A 20,614-nucleotide genomic window follows, 5' to 3' on the forward strand; every position below is an offset into this window, starting at 1 on the left:
ATAAATAGTGGTGTTTATGTCAAGGGCCTTACCAAAGAAGGTGAAGATGATTTTTATGGGATTATTCATAAAATACATGAACTAGAGTACAATACTTCTAATAAACCGAAGAAAGTTGTACTTTTTTGTGAATGGTTTGATCCCTCAAGAAAAGTTACAATAGTGGATCCTAAATATAACATTGTGGACATTCACATGACTTCAAGGTACCAACCATTTGATCCATTTATTTTGGCATACAATGTTAGACAAGTATATTATGTACAATATCCACCATCTCGAAAAGACAATCGTGGTTGGTGTTGCAATTAAAACAAAGTTGAGAGGTCGCATTGAATCAAATGAGGTGGAAGACGATGTCCCTTACCAAGTTGATGAAATGTCACATGTCAACGAAGTAATTGAAGTAAAACGTGTATCTAGATTTCATCACATAGAAGGTCATGATGAAGAGTTGGAACAAGAAGACGAGGATGAAGAAGAAGAATAAGAGAAGGGGGAGGAAGAAGATCTAGATGAAGAAGAAGAAGTGGAGGAAGAGGAGGAAGATGATGAGGATGAAAGTGATGCTAATGATTAATTTTGTCTATTTTGTTTTTGTACTTGAACTTTTTAATATATCTATATTTTTCATTTCCTTAGAACTTTTTGTTGTTGTACTTCAACATTTTTAATATGTCTAATGAATACTTATTAAGTTGTTGGTATTATTTTTTAACATACACCATCTTAATTTGTTTCACGCTTAGATCGTAAACTCCATACGCCATGTCATCGGGAGATCCACCTCGACCACCCCTAGTTGACAAGGGGAAAGGTATTGCAAAACAAAGAAAGAGACGTAATAATTATGTGCTTCGGATTCCACTCAGACCCATCACCCCTACCTCGGGCTTACATATGTCATCCTTTTCTTCCCCAACTCCACCCACAGGGTTACATAACCTTACTTCTATCCCGGCGATTCATATGTCATCCTCATCTTTTCAACCTCCACCCACAGGGTTGCATACCCCACTGCTGCTCCCAGGCCCCTTTCTATACCACCCTCACATATACCATCCTCATCTTCCTCAGCTCCACACACAAGGTTACATACCCCTTCTTCTGCAAACATTGGAGCATCCCCTTCACCTCATATTGTACCATCCCCAGCCTCAATTGGTGGCCCATCTTCTGTTGTTGGTCAGCAGTTTGCACTATCCCCAGTTGCAGATGATATAGTTGCCCCACAGCCTATGGTTGATCTTGATTTAGATGTAAAACATGACCCTCCTCTGCAAGACTGTCTAATGATTGAACCTGTCGGTCGAGGGTAATATTTCAATTCAATTATTCTCATTGTTTATATTATGTAACTTCTTTCATCTTTTGACAATTTTCAATGAATTCTAGGTTTGTTCCATCTAGAGTTGCTTCACAGGTTATCACAAAGACAATCAAGCAACAATTTCTTAATCCTTGGCCATCATGGGGAGCAATACCTGAAAAGGACAAGGATATTTACTGGCAATGTTTCAAGGTAATGTGTTCTAACTTATTATATAGGTAAATTAAGTTGTTAATTACTATTTCATGCTTAATATACTTATAATGTATTATATGTTTAAATTGTGTTGTTATAGAGGAAAGTTCAGTGGGCACTAGAGCATGAAATTGAAATTAAGAGAAATTTCAACAACAGAGCTTCTCATCGTCTATCTGAGTTGTTTAGAGACGCTTTAATGGCTAGAGAAAGGCCAAAATGGATTCCTAATGATGTGTGGACAAGGCTGTTAGAACATTGGAATTCTCCAAGTTATCAGAGTAAATGCATTGCAGCAAAAAAGAATAAGGCTTCTGAAACGGGTAGGGCCCTACACGCAGATGGATCCATTACCACTCACAAGCATGCCCTTCGTATGGTATAAACATTAACTGTTTGTATTTGTCACATTTAAACTACATATTTAGAGTTTGAAATCAGATCAAATCTAACATTATAACATTTTGTTGTAAGCACGTGAGTTGGGACGAAATGTGTTTCTTGATGAAGCCTTTCAGTAAACACATATTCGGAAGGGTATTGGCGAATATGTGGATGAGAGGTCTAGGAAGACAAATGTAAGTCTCTTTTACTATTTAATATTATTTACTCTTAAACTTAAATATGTATCCCACTAATAATAATAATTGTTCTTTTTTACTTACAGGAAGAATTTCAGACTAGGCTTTCTCAAGTTAGATCTGAGGTTTCCTCATATATTGATGGAACATAAGAGCAGTCCTCTGTTGATCCTACACAAGATGAGAATATCAGGACTAGGTGTTGGATTCAGACAATAGGAGGAAAAAAGAAAGGAAGACTTTATGGGGCTGGTCAACTTGTTTCAAAATATGCGGGTTCAAATGAAAGCTTGAACCAACTACCAGCTTCTTCCTTTGCTAATACTGAGGACCTCAATAATATTAGGCAGCAACTTTCACACAGCCTAGAAGAAAATGAGCAATTGAGGTTCGAGTTTCGATCCTTTCAATCACTAGGCTTACAATATCTCCCTCCTGATGCTCAGGCTCGTCTTCAACAGCCATAAGAATCTTCTCTTGATTATGAAGATTGTTAACTCTTCATGTCCTTTAGAAAAACTTTCTTCAGCATGTACTTAATAAACTTGTGTATAATTATATTCTTACTTGGAGTTTGGCAATTCTTATGTAATATTTGGCAAACATATTCCTGTGCTACATATTATTTTCCATATTTTATAAACAGTGTGTCATGTGATATATATTGTGATGGAGTTTGATAATGATACAATATTTCATATAATGGAATGCTAGAATGTTGGAATGTTGGATTGTCTGTGTTGGAAATTTTTATATGAAGGTATTATGGAATGTTAAACTAACAAATAAACTCAAACAAAATTTATACACTTACCAAATGATTACCGACAGCCACATCCATCGGTAATGGTCGATGGTTCAGTCGACGGATATGTCTGTCAGAAATGTGTTTATCGATGAACTTTTTGTCATCAAAATGTTGTCGATAAAACATCTTTATCGATGGATTAAGGCCATTACTGATGGATTATGACCGTCGGTAATAAGCGTCATTCTTGTAGTGTGCGAATTATGGATTGTTGTTTTAAGGGAATCATTAAAGTTTTAAATTTTCCTACATTTGGGAATGGTATCAAATGAATATTTTTAGTTATATTTTGCTTAACCAAGTAATATCCACCTAGGGTGTTACAAGTCAAGAGTCTTCTTGGTGTTGTTTTGTATATTTCAAAAGTGTAATCTTGATGGATTATGTCAATCTTTTGAAATAGTGCAAAGTCAGGCTTGGTTGCCTTGACTAATTGGATGTAACTCAATTTTGAGTGAACCAGTATAAAAATTTGTGTGCAAGTGTTTGATCTTTCTCTCTTTGGTTGATATTTTGATAAAAAGTTTTAAGAAACTTGTTTTTAGCAATCATTGTATACTATTTGTGTGAATTGACATAATTTTAAATTATAAAACTATTTCTATCATTGATTGGAACCAATCTTGATGAGTTGCTAAAACTATTTCTGAGTTTATCATCAACTTTGTTTTTCTACATAATTTCCCAGTACTTCAATCGATTGTTTCTGTGTTTTAATCTGCTTAAAATTATTGAATTGTTTGATTGACTCTATATTTAATGAAATCAATTTGTTGACTTTGTTTTCAATTGCTTGAAAAGGCATATGTCAAACTTTAAAAGGAACTAAAGTTTTCAAAAAGGTTAATTCAAACACCCCCTTTTGGCTAATTACTTCTTTCATTACTTACACATTCCATCCTTAATGAATGGGATTTGGTGCTTATGTACTACATTCAAAACAAGCTTCAAGTGGATTGGACTTTTGTGTTTCGTGACCACATGATGAAAGGCAAGAGAGTTATTGATTTCAAATTTACTTATGTGGTCTTAATCTCTAATTTCTTGGAATATTTTGAGGTTGACTTGGATGATGAGCTGCAAGTAGAGGTGTCAATTTGGCCTAGCCCACAAGGCTTGGCCCTGACCCATGTGGGCTAGGGCTAAAAAAGCCCATATTGAAAAAAGCCCCCATCAAAGAAGCCCACGGGGCAAAAAACCCTATAAAAGCCCTATGGGCCAGGCCAACCCATCGGCTTTCATCTTCCACATGAAAAATATATTATTTTTTAAAATATATAACTATTTGTGGGACAAGCCCAACGAATCGAACAAGCACGACAACCCGAATAGGTCGAACAACGCGGACCTGCCAAACGACCTCGACTAGAACGACGACTCGAACGGGCCCGATGATCAAGACAGGTCCAATGACCCGAGCGAGCCCGACGACCCGGACGACCCCAGTGAACTGGACGGGCCCGACGAACGGGACGAGCCCGCAATCCAAAAGGGCTTGATGACCCGGACAAGCCCGACGACTAGGACGGGTATGACGACCCGAACGGGCACAATGACTGGGACAGGCCCAACGACCTGGACGTGCCCGACGACCTAGACGGGCCAAACGAAACGGACGGGCCCGACGAGCCAGACAAGCCCAACGACCCGGACGAACTAGACGACTTGGATGGGCCCGATGAAATGGACAGGCTCGACGACACAAACAGGCTTGACAACCTGGATAGGCCGATTACTCGAAAGGGCCCGAAGACTAGGACGGGCCCGACGAGACAAACTGGTCCGACGACCCGAACAGGCCCAACGACACGGACAGACGCTACGACACAGACAGGCTCGATGACCCAGACGGGCCCGATGATCTAGACAGGCCCAACGACCGAACGGGCCCGACAACCCAGATGGGTTTGACGACCCGAACAGGCCCGATGACCAGGTCAGGGCCGATGGCAAGGACGAGCCTGTCGTTGTCCTCAGGCCCGTCCGAGTCATCAGGCTCGTCTGGGTCATCGGGCCTGTCCGGGTGGTCGTACCCCTCTTGGTCGTTGGACCTGTCCATGTCTTCGGGCTCGTCTGGGTCTTCGGGCCCGTCTGGGTCTTTGGGCTCGTTCGGGTCGTCGAGCCCGTTCGGGTCGTCGAGCCCGTTTGGGTCATCGGGCCAGCCCTGGTCGTCGGGCTAGTCCTGGTCGTCAGGCTGGTCCGTGTTGTCGGGCCTTTCCGGGTTGTCGGGCTCATTCGTGTCGTTGGGCTCGTCTTTGTCGTTAGGTCCGTTCTGGTCGTCGAGCCCTTCCGGGTCGTCGGGCTCGTCTTGGTCATCGGGCCCGTTTGGGTCGTCAAGCCCTTCCGGATCGCTCGACTTGATCTTTGACTCTGGATTAATGTAGTATTATTTGGGGGGGCTAACCAACCTTAGCCCTAGCCCTAACCCACTAGAGAGAAGGCTTTGGGGGTTGAGACTTTTTTTTGGCCCCCTCATTTGGGGGCCCTCAAAAAGAGGGCTTTATGAAGAGTGGGTCAGGGTTGGCCCATGGGCTAGGGGCCAAATTGACACCTCTAGCTGCAAGAGTCTATTAATACACCAATTAATATTTCATGCCTTACCTTGCATTAGATGGGATTTACCAAGGCAAATAACAGTTGGAGGAGATGGAGTTGTTGTTGGTGTTAATGATGATGAAGTTGGTCCAAATGGTGTTGGTCAAGATAGTTGTCCAAGTGGTGCAACCTTATTTATCGCTAATCTTATTCCATATAATCCACCAGAGGATAGGGGTCTTGCATACTCTCCATTTGAACGTGTTGTATTAAATCAACTCCATGACTTAAATGTGGCCTAGGATGACCACCACAAATTTTGCAATGCACGGTTTCAATACTTGGATGAGCAGATCACCAAAGTTCATCCACACTTGTCTCAATTATATTATAAGGATTTGCCTAGTGATTAAGTTGGCTTTTAGGACATGCATTACATCTTCAACATTTCCTTGTTGTTATTTCTTATTCTGTGAATATTTTATCCTGTTAATTTTTGTTTTAGTTAGATATTATTTGTTGTTTCTTATTTCTCTCTTGGTTGTGCCTAGTTGTTTGGTTTTGTTTGATGAACCCAAAAGGGGAGAAATATCTTAGTGTTGATTGGTGTCTCCTATAAGTGTTTGATTCTATTTGTTAGGGGTAGTTATATAAGTTGTTGAATGGTTGTATCTTTTTTCCCTCCTATTTTGTTTGTTTTTCTGTTTCAGGTTTGCAAGGGTTGTTAGCTTCATCAAATTTGGGGGAGTATATTGTGTTAAATAAGCTTGGTTATGAAGATTTGATGAATCCTTGAAGCTTAAAGATTTGTGTATCATCTCCTTGCTTAGATTAGTTTGTTTTAGCTTGTGTATATGAGTTATTTAATATAATAAAAGGGTGATTAATAGGTTAAATGTATTCTATATATAAATATGTGATTAACATATCAAATCGGCTGAAATAACTAATCATTAGTTGATTTCACTAAGTTAAGTGAAATCAGTAGACTGGCCGTTATTTTTAACGTACTGAATATGTTAGTCAGCTTAGGCTATATACTAACGCCTTTGTTATTTGAGAAGTAAGTACTTTTTTTCTCTAGAAAATCTTTTTGACAAATAAAAAAAACACTTTTCAAAGAGAGCGTTTGAGGTGTTAAATTTGTCACAACTTGTTCATGGTGCTTGGAGCTATGATCGTCTCCATCTTAATCTTGGAAGAAGATTCTTTTATTAGCTAAAGAGAGTTAATCACCCAAGTTTTGTTAATCCAGTGTGTTGGGTGTTGTTTTGAGTATCTAGTGTGATTCGAGGTTTGCAAGAGTTTATCTTGTTGTTAGGTGTGTTACTTTTTGTAGGTGTTTCAAGAAGTGCATGATTGTTTGTGTTTCAAAAAATTTTATGTGAAGAACTCTTGTAATTTCTTGATATAGTGAAAAGTCTTGTATTTTTTGATATAGTGGAAAGTCAAGCTAAAATTACTTTGGTTATATTGGATGTAGTTCTTATGAGTTAACCACCATAATTTTTTTTGTGCATTGTTATTATTGTTTTTTATTAATTTGTAATTTCTTCATCTAACTTTTGTATCAAGAAATTTAGCGAGTTAAAATTGTGTGACAAACTTAAATGTGATTGAATGCATGATCAATTAATTTGTCATTCCAAAACAATATTCATTCATCTTTGATAAGATAATTTGATTCTATCGTTCTCACATAAATAATCAAGTATTCTGTCAAATTTTCAATCTTTAACTGTTCAATAATATTAAATTCTTGAATCCTTTGATCAATCAATATTAAATAAAAAGTTTTAATAATTTTTAATTGATTATAATTTTAAACAAGTCCAATTCTAACCATCTCTTGGCCTTAAATATTTTTTAGAAAGTATAATTATTGATTTGGTTTCCAAATTTTTTTAGTTTGTTCAATTTGGTTCCCAAATTTTTGGAAGATTCAATTTGGTACCTTTATTTTTTGGTTAAATTACTCTTTTGGTCCCTCTATTTGTCAAGTAATATCAATTTGGTCCTCAAATTTTTTGTTGTCTCATTTGGTTCTCATTTTCTTAAAAATGATTCAATTTAGTCCTTACCGTTAGTTTGAACAGATGGTGTTGAAGTCAACGCCACTTGTCAATTTATGGTTTTTTTATTTTTTTGATTTTTTTTGAATTTTTTTTAAAAACTTTTTGAATTTTTTTTTAAATTTTCTACATGTGTCACTTCACATTTGTGCCATGTGTCAAAATGACTCAATTTGGTCCCTATATTTGTTTTTAGTTTCCATTTAATCCCAATTTTTGTAAAAATGAAGTAATATTGTCCCTCCTTAAATTGACACTCAATCTACTTTTTTATAAATCTTATAGTAATATTCTTACTAAAATTAATGTTTTTATTAAATATTTCTATAAATATTTTAAATTAATTTTAAATTTTATACAAAACATTAGACTTTGGTTTTGTTTTGAACTTGAAATTTAGTTCCTAAACTTATGTGTGACAAGTTATTTGATTTTTAATCTTCACTAAGTTTGTATAATATGATACACTTGATGTCTTTATATATAATGACAAAATTGTTAATTTTTGAAATTAAGTTTGGGGTTTAACTTTGTTTAATAATAAAACTAAAAAAAAATATTTCTACAAATATTTAATAAAAATGTCAATTTTATTAAGAATATCATCATAAGATTTATAAATTGAGTGTCAATTTAAAGAGGGACAATATTGCTTCACTTTACAACGAGAACCTGTCAACTATTCCAGACTTAAGGTACTACAAGTAAGACCCCTAGAGCCAATAGTGATCAAACCAAAGGGCCTAGCCCAGGCCTAGGCCCACCTACAACCCAAAACGATGGCCCAGCCCATGACGTGGTCAAACATAATTAATAATCTATAAATATGCATGGACCCCAGCAATTAAAGGTACACATTCATTAATCCCTTAATCACGAGATTTGACTTTCTGAGCATTTGTTGGCTGACTTGATCGTCGGAGTCTTCTCCGCAGGTAACCCCTCATGGGTCCAAGCCAAAATACCAGCAGATAGCATATGCGAGCCAGGAGGAAGCCTACTAGAGGGATTGCGGATTGAGGTAAGGTGATATTTGTCTCTGACATCTCTTATTTGTTCTCTGCAGGAACAATCACTAGTACAAAAATTACATTTTACATTGGTTATATAGGACTAATTACATCAGTTTTAGACTCAATGTAGAATCTGCTGATGTAATAAGTTTAATATTTTTTACATCGGTTGTTAAACAACCGATTTAATATATATAATGTAAGTGAAAACAAAAATTATTCACAAAACTTCTCCACTGCTCTGCTGGTGAATTATCGTTTATCCAAAGTTTTTCAATTTTCTACAAAACTAAAGCCTCCAGACCCTACCAAATTGGATGAAGAAAATCCATTGGTCGCTTTATGTAGATCTCCATAAGAAATCTTTAGGTACTTATTTTTAGGAGACCATGAAGTCGATGGTGTTTTGGGTCTTTTCTTGAACAAATAGATGTTGATAAATAGTGTTGAAGTAACCAAACCCACTCCAACGACAATTGTAAGGATGAAGGATGAGTTTCTTTCTAAAAGACCACTTGTGTTTCTTTAAGGACAACTTAGAGCATGCAGGAAGCTTCAGTTGAGGTATCCCTCCACAAAGATCCTTATTTCCAAAGAGTGAAATTGTTGTAACATTATTAAAAACACCTCCTGTGGGAACCTCATTATAAAGATGGTTGAAAGATAAGTTCAAAATATTCAAATAACTCAACTTTTGTTGTTCAACAAGGATTGCCAATGGCAGTAAGAATATTACCAAACAACGTGTTTTCTTGCACGACCAATCCTACTAGATTTTTAAGCCTTCCAATTGAATATGGAATAGTTCTGGAATAATTCCCTCCATATAATTATCTGCCATAATGATGTCAGTTAAATCGAATAGCTGCCTAAATCCTTTTGGTATCCTTCCAAATATTTGATTCAACACCATGCTAATAGTTGTTAGGTGTGTAGAAAAATTGCTTATGATATTTGGCACCACAACACCAAATCCATTTCACGAGCTCTCCCACTTCGAAAACTATTATAACCAATTTTAAACCTAAGGTACCCTACATTATAAAAATTCAATCTTTAAACTTAATATAATTTATAAAAAATTTACAGTCATGGAAATGACCTAAGGTTCCCTTGCCCATGCATCACGAGGAAAATTTATTCGTTGACGGCGAGTAGCACCGGTGACAATCAAACCAGAAGCAACGATAAGGAGACCAGTGGTGACAGCGAACAGACCAACAGTTGCAGCAAGCAGACCAAAAGTAGTAGCTTGCACGACGATGACTTTAAAATAAGCATCATCGTGGTTACCCTAACAGCTGCAATGAGCGAACCAGTGCCGATAAGAGCGCTAACAGTGGCGAACACCAACAACAATGAGTGAACCAAAAATAATAAACGAAGTAGTGGTGGCTTGCACAAAAACGAAAATGTGGAGACAAAGCCGCAAGCCATTGGAGCTGAAACCACATGTTGTCGAGCTCGAGGGGATGAAAGAAACCAATGGAGTGTGCATCAGAGAATAGGGTAAGCACATGGAGAATGAGTGTGTGCGAGGAAGGTGTGAGTTAGGTTTCAATTTGCAAAAATTAGAGTGTAAAGAAAAGGGGGAAATGAAAAAAAAAAATTGATTATATTGGTTATTCATATGACCGTTGTAATATTGTGTTAAGTATTTACGATTATGTCACCGCACCGTTAATTACATCGTCTCTTCCATAACTGATGTTATATTTTGTTGTTATATATGTATTTTCTACCAGTGAATTCGCGCCCACCGTGGGGCACGAAGTAACACCTTACAGATCAACTCGCACACTCTTAACGATGGTTTCCACTCGTAACAGAGCTGGAGTCACGAAACAACCCAAAACAAGTCCTGTAGCGCCTGCTAGCCTCACCCCCGACTTGGCCGCCATCCTGGAAGGCCAAGCCAAGATGCAGCTTGAGCTTGCCGATCTGAGGAAACGTAGTGCCGATGAGATGGAGGCACTCAAGCAAGAAAACTCACGGCTTAAGAAGAAGATCGAGGTCGACCCCACTCAGAACGGGAAAGCCAAGGAAGCATTAGAAGCACCCAAGTCACCAACTTACTAGCCTAGTGAGGAAGAAAACGAGTACAATCCTACCACGCATACCTTCACCACTACTCAGTAGACACCTATCATCTCTACCCATCATACACACTTCCATCCCACCCTCCCAGGACACACCGCAACACCTACCCTCGCTGTCACCCTTCCCACTACCCATATCCCACCTCACAACTTTACCTCCACTTTTCCCACCCTCATTCACCATCCCATTCCGCCTCACCCGTTACCACCCCAACCACCTAGGCGGCGCCACCCTTTCATGGATTCCATCACCAACACCCCTCTCCCTGCCCAGTGGGAACCCTTTACGCTGGACCGTTATACGGGAGAAACCGACCCCCACGAGGACCTCAAAATATACATAACCTATGTCGCCCTCTATACGTCCCATGATGTCGTCTTCTACAAAGCCTTTCCAACCACCCTCAAAGGCCCTACCCTCGAATGGTTCACTACTATCCCACCATATTCCATTGACTACTTCGACACCCTCTCCCACATGTTTACTACTCACTTTGCTGGCAACCGCCCACATCAAACCACAACCCTCTCTCCTTGGCGTCAGACAGGAACAAGACGAGACGTTACAAACTTTCATAAACCGCTTCAGTAAGGCCGCCCTCCGCACACCCTACCTTAACCAAGTAATGTATGGCCCTCCCTCTCTAGTCCGGACCGTTTGCTAACAATGTCTACCTCCACCCACCCGCATCCATGCATGAAATTAAGCTCCGCGCTGCGGATTACATCCGCATGGAAGAGATGCAGACCCTCCACACAAAGTTCTGCAACAATTACACTCCCTCCACTGCTACCCCCGCCAAACCACCCTCACAGCCTGACTCCAGACCCACGGAACCCAGACAACCATGCTTCACCAGATACGCGCCGCTAAATGTCCCCCGATCCCACCTTCTTGACGAGGCCCTCCAAGCCGACCTCATTCCACCACCTCGTAAAACATCCAACCCTCCCAACGCCGACATGACCAAATATTGTCGCTACCACCGAATAATGGCCATACCACAGACGAATGCAAAGCACTCCAAGATAAGAAAGAAGAATTGGTTCGGGCTGGCCATTTCCGCCGCTTCATCCGCAGAGACGACCACCCACATCCTTCACGATCCAATCATAGATATCCTTCTCTCGATTCTCGCAGCGATCGACACCCCACCCAACCACCTACCCATGACTCGTAACCGGCCCACACTGATGTTACTCCGTCTGATCCCCCACTACGTGGCACGATTAACACCATTTCTGATGACTTCATTAGTGGCGGGTCCACCTCTTTAGCTAGAAAGAAACATCTCTGCCAACTCCAGTCTATTAACCACATAACCCACTCCCACCACAGACGTCGCGTGCCTCCCATTACCTTTACAAACAATGATTTCCATGGCGTTGACCACCAGTAGGACGACCCCATGATCATCACGGTTGAACTCGAGAACTATGCAGTAAAAAATGTCTTCATCGACCAAGGCAGCTCAGTTGACATCCTATATTGGACAACATACTAGAAACTCCAACTTCCCACCACTGCCATGGTCCCCTACGATGAACCTATATACGACTTCTCCGGGGAGAAGGTCTCTACTCGCGGGTACATCGATCTCCACACCGTTTTTTGCGATGGCACTCAAACCAAAATAATCCCTATCCGTTTCCTTGTCGTTGACGCGCTTACATCATTTAATGTTCTCCTCGGCCGACCATCCCTCAACATTTTAGGCGTTGTCGTATCTAGGCCACACTTAGCCATGAAATTCCCTTCTCCATTCGGTGACAACCTTACCATCCATGGCGACCAACGACTCACGCGCGAGTGCTACATGGCTAGCCTACATCCACAACTACTCATCCTCCAAACAAACAACATTGAATGCCTACCCAGCTTTGACATAGCCTTGTTTGGGGATAACTTGGACCCCGAAATAGGACGTGATGCACGTCTCGAACTAGTCGATGACATTGTACCTTTGGAACTCCCTAATGGACGTACCCTCAAGCTGGGCACTGGTCTCCAGCAAGAACAGCGTGACATCCTAACACCCACCCTCATCAGCAACACTGACCTCTTTGCTTGGTCAGTCGCTAACCTGCTCGGTATTGACCTTCAAGTCGCGGTCCACAAGCTATCCAATTATAAGGAAGCCAGGTATGTCTCCCAAAAGAAACGAAAGCTCGGTGAAGAACGTCGACTAGTAGCGAAAGTCGAAACCGACAAGTTACTCAACGTTGGCTTCATCGAGGAAGCCCACTACACCACCTGGCTTTCTAATGTGGTTCTGATCAAAAAAGCAAATGATAAATGGCGAATATGCATCGATTATACCGATCTCAATAAGGTCTGCCCTAGAGACGCTTATCCCCTACCTAATATTGACTGACTAGTCGACGGTGTAGCCGGCAACAAGGTCCTCAGTTTTCTAGACGCATACTCCGGATACAACCAGATCCCAATGGCCACAACTGACATGAACAAGACCGCCTTCATCACAAACGACGCCAACTACTTTTACAAGGTCATGCCTTTCAGCCTAAAAAACGCAGGAGCAACTTATCAACGGTTGATGGATAAAGTCTTTAGCCATATAATGGGCAAGTATGTTGAAGTATACCTCGATGACATAGTTGTCAAATCCCCAAGTCACCACCAGCACACTCAGGACTTATCCACAGTATTCTCTGCGTTAAGGCAGTATAACCTCAGACTCAACCCTGAAAAATATGTTTTCGACGTTGATCGTGGCAAATTCCTTGGTTTCATGCTAACACAACGCGACATAGAAGCAAACCCAGAAAAGTGTCATGCCATCATTGAAATGCGAAGCCCCAACAATATCAAGGAAGTACAATGCCTCATTGGTCGTCTAACCGGCATCTCCCGCTTCCTACCCAAATTAGCCGAGCAAACTCAGCCCATCATTCAACTACTCAATAAATCTGCAAAGTTCTCTTAGAACAAAGAATGTGAGCAAGTCTTCCAAAACCTCAAAACCTCCCTCACATCCTCACCTATCCTTCATAAGCCGAATATCCACCAACCTTTTCTCGTCTACATTATCGCAACAAATCACACTGTAAGCGCCACGCTAGTTCAGGACGTTGCTGGTACTCAACATTCTATATACTTTGTTAGCCAAACCTTGCAAGATCCAGAAACTAGATACCAAATGGTGGAAAAGTTGGCACTATCCCTGGTACATGCAGCACGATGCCTATCCCCTACCTCCAAAACCACACCATCATCGCCAAAACTGATTACCCCATTCAGAAGATACTCTAGAAGCCGGACCTTGTTGGGCGCATGTCGTCTTGGGTCGTGGAACTATCCGAGTTTAACATTCGTTATGAACCCCACGGTCCCATCAAAGTTCAATGCCTTCTCGACTTCGTCAATGACCTACAACACATCCAGAAGAAGACCAGTGGACACTTATGTAGATGGTTCTTCGAATCCAAAGGGGACAGGGGTCAGTATTGTCCTTGAAGGCCCCAACGACATCCTCATCGAAAAATCACTCCACTTTGCCTTTAGAACCTTCAACAATCAAACCGAATACGAAGTCATCCTAGCCAGTTTATTCCTCGCACACGAGGTTGATGTTAAAACACTCACATGCAAGACCGATTCCAAACTCATAGTAGGCCATCTAAACAACGAATTCCAAATCAAAGACCCTACCCTCCTTCAATACTATCACCTCGTCCACAATGTCATTCAATCCGATTTTGGTCGTGTGTGCGTCCAACATATACCCAAAAGTAAAAATGTCAGGGTCGACATACTATCCAAACTAGCCAGCACTAACAAAAAAGCTGACACAGATCCCTCTTACAACAGACATTATCCGCACCATCCATAACAAACATTTGCCTAATCCTAGACCAGAACCACGTCGACAACTGGACAACTCCCTACATTCAATATCTCAAAACCAGTAACCCTTTGCCTGACGCTAACAAAAGTTGGCTGGCCAAAGCCGCTAGGTATACGATGATAGGGGATGACTTATACAAGCGGGGATACAGTCAGCCACTCCTCAAATGCGTCACAGCCGAACAAGACCAGTACGTAATTAAAGAATTGCAAGAAGGCATATGTGGGTATCACTCTGGCGCGTGAAACATGACCACCAGAATACTCAGAGCCAGTTACTTCTGGCCAATTATGGAGGCGGATTGCCACACCTTTGTCAAGAAGTGCATACCATGCCAGAAGCATGACAACCTCATCCATCAGAAGAAAAAATAACTTCACTTCATACTTTCCCCATGGCCCTTTGCAAAGTAGGGAATAGACATTCTCGGCCCTTCTACCCCGAGAAAATGCCAAGTGAAACTTTTGATAGTAACCATCGATTGTTTCACCAAATGGATAGAAGCCAAACCATTAGCCACCATCACAACTCAACAAGTCCAGCAGTTCGTCTGGAAAGATATCATATGTCGTTACAGCATGCCACATATGATCATAACCGACAATGGTCGACAGTTCATAGACAAAGAACTCGCTATGTTCTACACCGACCTCGACATCAAACATGTAACCAGCTCTATCGAATATCCACAGACCAATGGCCAAGCCGAAGCAGCCAACAAAGTTATACTAGTGGAGCTATGCAAAAGATTGGATAGCACCAAGGGCCGATGGCCAGAAGATTTATTGGAAGTGTTATGGGCCTACCAGTGTACCCCCCAATCAACAACGAACGAATCCCATTTTAGCCTAGTATACGGTGCAGAGGTCATGATTCTAGTAGAAATTGGTGAACCATCTCTATGTCGAGAACTATACGACCTAGATCAGAATCACCAAAATATGTGCACCCACCTCGACCTCCTACCCGAATTAAGAGATAAGGCGCAAATTCGCAACTTGGCAGCTACGCAAAGAGCGGCCAGAAAATATAAGGCAAACTTATGCCCGCGATCGTTTGCAAAAGGAGACCTAGTTTGGAGAATGGCCAGCAGTGCAAGAAGGAAGGATGGCAAATTCTCCGCCAATTGGGATGGTCCATACCAAATACGTGATGATGCAAGAGGCGGCGCTTACAAGCTTGAACAATTATCAAGAGAAGAGATACTGAATACATGGAATGTATCTCATCTCAAATTTTACTTCAGTTAGACTGATTACTGTACCGAATACTTGTAACCCTAGGTGTACTCTTTTTCCTCACTTGGCATTTTTTCCTAAGGAGGGTTTTGGCCAGGGAGTTTTTAATGAGGCACCCAAATTTCATGAATAAAAAACAAAGGATTCTTGATCACACGCTCAATTCTTCATCCAGCTTCTAATCGCTTAAGTTCCCCACCCTTACCACAAGTAAGCGGCCGGGGTCAAATACCCTTTACACGTTCTTAATCGCTTAAGTTCCCTACCCTTACCACAAGTAAGCGGCCTGGGTCGAACACCCTTTATATGTTTTTAATCGCTTAAGTTCCCCACCCTTACCATAAGTAAGCAGCCTGGGTCAAACACCCTTTATAAGTTTTTAGTCACTTAAGTTTTCCACCCTTACCACGAGTAAGCGGCCTGGGTCGAACACCCTTTATAAGTTTTTCATCACTTAAGTTCCCCACCCATACCACAAGTGAGTGGCATGGGTCAAACACTCTTTATATGTTTTTAATCGCTTAAGTTCCCCACCCTTACCACAAGTAAGCGGCCTGGGTCGAATACCCTTTATAAGTTTTTAGTCACTTAAGTTTTCCACTCTTACCACAAGTAAGCGACCTGGGTCGAACACCCTTTATATGTTTTAATCGCTTAAGTTCCCCACCCTTGACATAAGTAAGCGGCCTAGGTCGAACATCCTTTATAAGTTTTTAGTCACTTAAGTTTCCCACCCTTACCACAAGTAAGCGGCCTGGGTCGAACACCCTTTATAAGTTTTTAATCACTTAAGTTCCCCACCCATACCACAAGTAAGTGGCCTGGGTCGAACACTCTTTATATGTTTTTAATCGCTTAAGTTCCCCACTCTTACCACAAGTAAGCGGCCTGGGTCGAACACCCTTTATATGTTTTTAATCACTTAAGTTCCCCACCCTTACCACAAATACGCAGCCTAAGTCGAACACCCTTTACATGTTTTTAATCGCTTAAGCTCCCCATCCTTACCACAAGTAAGCGGCTTGGGTCGAACACCCTTTATATGTTTTCAGTCGCTTAATTATAACTTATAACTTGCACACACAAAATGACTCAAATACATCTACAAACGCTAATACTACTTATTCAAATAAAACGGCCTACTGAAACAACATATCGAATTCGTAACAAATCCACACCAATAGCATTCAACAAGTGCGTTCCTACACAATATACTATCGTCATCAACCAACGCAACAAATATCCGGAACATACATCATATTTGAAAAGAAAGAAAAAATAGTGTACTGGTTATTACAGACTTAGAATTCTTAACAAATAGTAAAAATAAAGCCTATATTCTAAGCTACCTTTTCATCATCACCTTCCACAACCACCGTCTCTTCAGCATTCATATCTTCATCAATCGCCACCCTCTTTGCCTCCTCCTCAGGACTAGTCTCGACTTTCCTTATGAGTTGGCCATCAACTACGTCCTTGTTCACATCAAATCTGGAATCCGACTGATCTATGTCTTTGAAAAAGAAGGCCGCCTGCCTCACGCCCTTCTGAAACCCATTGATATGTTCCTGAATTATGCAACCTTTAAGGTCCTCCAACTCAACTTCCAAACCCTCTTGTTTCTCCTTTAATTCGTCATAATCAGCCTCCAAATCCGCAATCATGCCCTTCAATTTCTCCTCCGAGTCCAAGCAGCGTACTTTCCAAGTCCCCAGCCTCTTTTTCTCCTCCAGTCATTCCTTTATTTCCTTCTCCCAGGCCACTTTCTCATCAGCATGTTTATCCACTTGACTTTGCAGCTCTTCAACTTTCGCTCTATTCCCTTCCCTCAGCTCCCTCTGCTATAGAAAACCTACCCTACGACCCAATAGTAGCGCCTTACTATTAAATTCCACCATGGCCCCCACCAGTGCGTTTGGCTCCTTACTATCAATCGAGTTTATTAGGGTTTCCGACACATTTATCTCAATATCACGCCGGACAATCGTCTCCGACAACTCGATCAACCTGGCTTCTGGTCCCTTCTCACCAGAAGACGAACCCGACCCCAACAAAGCAGCCCTTACCTTTTTCACATCCTTCCCCTTGCCGGGCCTGGCCGGCAACTCAGCCTTCCTCTTTGTTCCCCTGTGCGCATGCACGTCAACCAAAGATTCTTGTAAGTTGGGCACCGTAGTGCTCCCAGCAGCCTTGGCCTTCGCCGCCTTTTCCTTCCTTAACATCTGAAAAAGCATTAGATATTTCTTTCCCATTTGCGCCATATGACCTGTAAACAACAACGCACATCCATCACTCAACTCAAACACAATATAATACTCAGAAATACAAAAAGATACATTCAATATCAATAATCAAATGAACCGAATTATAAACCCTAACTAAGCCCTTAGTGGGCATCTTATCGCTAAATTGCATCACAACATCCACCACCTTTTTGTCGCCCACTGACAACTCCTCCGTCGCCATCCCCTTATACCTCCAAAGGTTGCCAGTCCGGTAAAAGGGGAACTTAGTGCTCTCATCGTTAGTGTAAAAGTGTGAACGTCCACCCTGCTTCACCACTAATTTAAAGAACCCGTCCTTAAAGTGTTTAAAAGATTGAGTAAACGCATCAAATCTATTTATCCTTGACCGACTTATAAGTGTCAACCAGGTTGTTTAACTTATTGATCGCGTGTCAAAGAAATAAAGAAACGAGCGTGGAGAAGGCTGCAGATACAACGCTCTGCATAGCACCCGGAACGCTTGCAGATACGCCCAATTGTTTGGATGCAGTTGAGTAGGAGCGACATTCAGCAACCGCAACACCCTCATGGTAAACTCATCAAACGACAACCTGATAAGCAGCTGCAAAAAATGACACATATACATATAGAAGAACTCCTTAGCAGCTCGTCGTGACATACACATTCAACAACACTAACCCTATCTGATGCCACAATGTCCCTTCGAGCGCCCCTCTCAAATATAGGAGTACAATTCAGCCGCGACTTCAGCAGCCGCGACCACCGGAATATAGAGTATTGTGTTTGCACATCCCTCGCAACCCATTCATATCCTGCTTTCGCCGGCCAGTTGCTTTCCGCCAACTCTTATGGTGGATCTTCCCTAACTTCAACTGTTTTCTCCGTCAGGATCCTCCCTACACCTCCCAGTTGCTCCCTATCACTACTAGTTGACTAACTACTTCCACTCCCCCTGACCGCTCACTACCCAGACTCGACAAGGAAACACTATCACTACAACTAGGCATACCTTTTCTTTTTTAGGTAGACGGTGGAAACAATGAAAGTATCAGACACGATCTCACGCACACAAACAACTCCCCCCAATTTCTTTCAAATGAATCAAAGTGAAGTTTTTCTTTTCTCCTGCACCCGTATTTATAATCATCATCTCAAACGTTTCAACTTTTCGTGCCAGAAACAGCGATTAGATGAAGCGTCACAACGCATACGAAAAGCCACAAACCTCAAAATGATGGCACAAAACCCTTCTGATTAGATCTCTGACATCTGCCACCCTTTCACCTTCCACAACTTATTAAGATTCTAGCCTTAACAATGTTCATCACACTCAAAGGCTAGGAGACTAGTGTACCACACCTAGGTGGCCTAACAAAAACATCCACATTTTTCATCCTTTGCCGTTATATCTTCACTGGCATAGGTTGGGGGACTAGTGTACCGCACCTAGGCGGTCTCATACAACTACACGGTAAAACCCGTCTACATGTATTCCCGCAAAACATGCCTACATCAAAAGATAGAACGAGAACCTGTCAACTATTCCAGACTTAAGGTACTACAAGTAAGACCCCTAGAGCCAACAATGATCGAACCAAAGGGCCTGGCCCAGGCCCAGGCCCACCTACAACCCCAAACTATGGCTCAGCCCATGACGTGGTCAAACATAATTAATAATATATAAATATGCTTGGAGCTCAGCAATTAAAGGTACGCATTCATTAATCCCTTAATCACGAGATTTGACTTTCTAAGCATTTGTTGGCTTACTTGATCGTCGGAGTCTTGTCCGCAGGTAGTCCCTCATGAGTCCAAGCCGAAATATCAGCAGATAGCATATGCGAGCCGGAGAAAGCCTACTAGAGGCATTGCGGATTGAGGTGAGATGATATTTGTGTCTGACATATCTTATTTGTTCCCTGCAATTCGAAGACAAAATTGAACCAACTGGGAACCAAATCAAAAATTATAACTTTTTTGAATTATAAATCACTGCACCAGAATCCATTTTCACACTCCTTCGTCACCATCCACGACCATGACCACCATCTTCGTTCTTGTTCAATTTTTTCGCACCTTCATCGTCACTGCACCTCACACCTTTCATCTCCTTCAACATCACCCACCATCAAGCACACTCAATTTCCGCAGGCTCCACTGTTCCGCATCGGTTTATCCTTTTCACAATAGAACACAGCCAGCACCTCCATTCCCGAATAGCACAATCAAACTAACAATCAACACAACACAATCCCAATAGAGAGGAAGAAAAAATCTCAAGAGAAAAAAATGAGAACAAAGTGACTTTGTGCGTGGATGGCACTCTGGGGTGGCCTCGCATTGTGTAAGAAGAAGAGAATTGGGTGTTTCTCGCGTGCAACGCTGGCGACGCTGGCAACATCACCGGCTACAAGTGGCGACCGCGAGTAGCGGTGGGGCGGAAGAGCTTCACCGAATCATCCATGACGGATCCTGATTTGGTGGATGGAAGGAGAAGTAAGAGAGTCCCACGCGTTTTCGAAAATGAGAAGGGTTAAGGTGCCGCCGGTGCTGGCGATGTCCTTGATCGCGCTAGCGGCGCCGGCGAGGAACGAGAATTAGTCGGGAGGTGAAATTGAATGAGAAGAA

The 20,614-nt window shown here is 41.6% G+C and overlaps 3 protein-coding genes across 3 annotated transcripts; 2 read left to right on the top strand and 1 right to left on the bottom strand.

The window, feature by feature from the left end:
- Nucleotides 1-768: 768 nt before the first annotated feature.
- Nucleotides 769-2,573, top strand: LOC114180717. Its single transcript, XM_028067017.1, has 6 exons — nucleotides 769-817; nucleotides 1,078-1,315; nucleotides 1,396-1,522; nucleotides 1,626-1,904; nucleotides 2,193-2,219; nucleotides 2,265-2,573. Exons 1-6 carry the CDS (start codon nucleotides 769-771, stop codon nucleotides 2,571-2,573), a joined length of 1,029 nt encoding a protein of 342 aa, XP_027922818.1.
- Nucleotides 2,574-12,162: 9,589 nt separating this feature from the next.
- Nucleotides 12,163-13,008, top strand: LOC114180718. Its single transcript, XM_028067018.1, has one exon. The coding sequence runs from the start codon at nucleotides 12,163-12,165 to the stop codon at nucleotides 13,006-13,008; it is 846 nt and encodes a 281-aa protein (XP_027922819.1).
- A 3,918-nt stretch (nucleotides 13,009-16,926) lies between these two features.
- On the bottom strand, nucleotides 16,927-20,614 carry LOC114181731. The gene is made up of 3 exons (XM_028068267.1): nucleotides 19,985-20,614; nucleotides 19,757-19,905; nucleotides 16,927-18,006 (listed from the first exon to the last, which is right to left on the bottom strand). Exons 1-3 carry the CDS (start codon nucleotides 20,014-20,016, stop codon nucleotides 17,582-17,584), a joined length of 606 nt encoding a protein of 201 aa, XP_027924068.1. The 5' UTR covers nucleotides 20,017-20,614; the 3' UTR covers nucleotides 16,927-17,581.

This window comes from Vigna unguiculata, chromosome 4 (genome assembly GCF_004118075.2).
Source record: "Vigna unguiculata cultivar IT97K-499-35 chromosome 4, ASM411807v1, whole genome shotgun sequence".
Classification (NCBI taxonomy): domain Eukaryota; kingdom Viridiplantae; phylum Streptophyta; class Magnoliopsida; order Fabales; family Fabaceae; genus Vigna; species Vigna unguiculata.

What these genes read in the sequence shown, in the direction of transcription:
- LOC114180717 (XM_028067017.1), top strand. Translation starts at nt 769, where the DNA reads ATGTCATCGGGAGATCCACCTCGACCACCCCTAGTTGACAAGGGGAAA. An exon ending in ACAAGCATGCCCTTCGTATG is followed by an intron (nt 1,905 to 2,192) that starts GTATAAACATTA and finishes TTTTACTTACAG; the next exon opens with GAAGAATTTCAGACTAGGCT. An exon ending in TTCAGACTAGGCTTTCTCAA is followed by an intron (nt 2,220 to 2,264) that starts GTTAGATCTGAG and finishes ACATAAGAGCAG; the next exon opens with TCCTCTGTTGATCCTACACA.
- LOC114180718 (XM_028067018.1), top strand. Translation starts at nt 12,163, where the DNA reads ATGGTCCCCTACGATGAACCTATATACGACTTCTCCGGGGAGAAGGTC.
- LOC114181731 (XM_028068267.1), bottom strand. Translation starts at nt 20,016, where the DNA reads ATGGTGACGAAGGAGTGTGAAAATGGATTCTG. An exon ending in GAGTGTGAAAATGGATTCTG is followed by an intron (nt 19,906 to 19,984) that starts GTGCAGTGATTT and finishes TTCGAATTGCAG; the next exon opens with GGAACAAATAAGATATGTCA. An exon ending in GACAAGACTCCGACGATCAA is followed by an intron (nt 18,007 to 19,756) that starts GTAAGCCAACAA and finishes TGTTGTTTACAG; the next exon opens with GTCATATGGCGCAAATGGGA.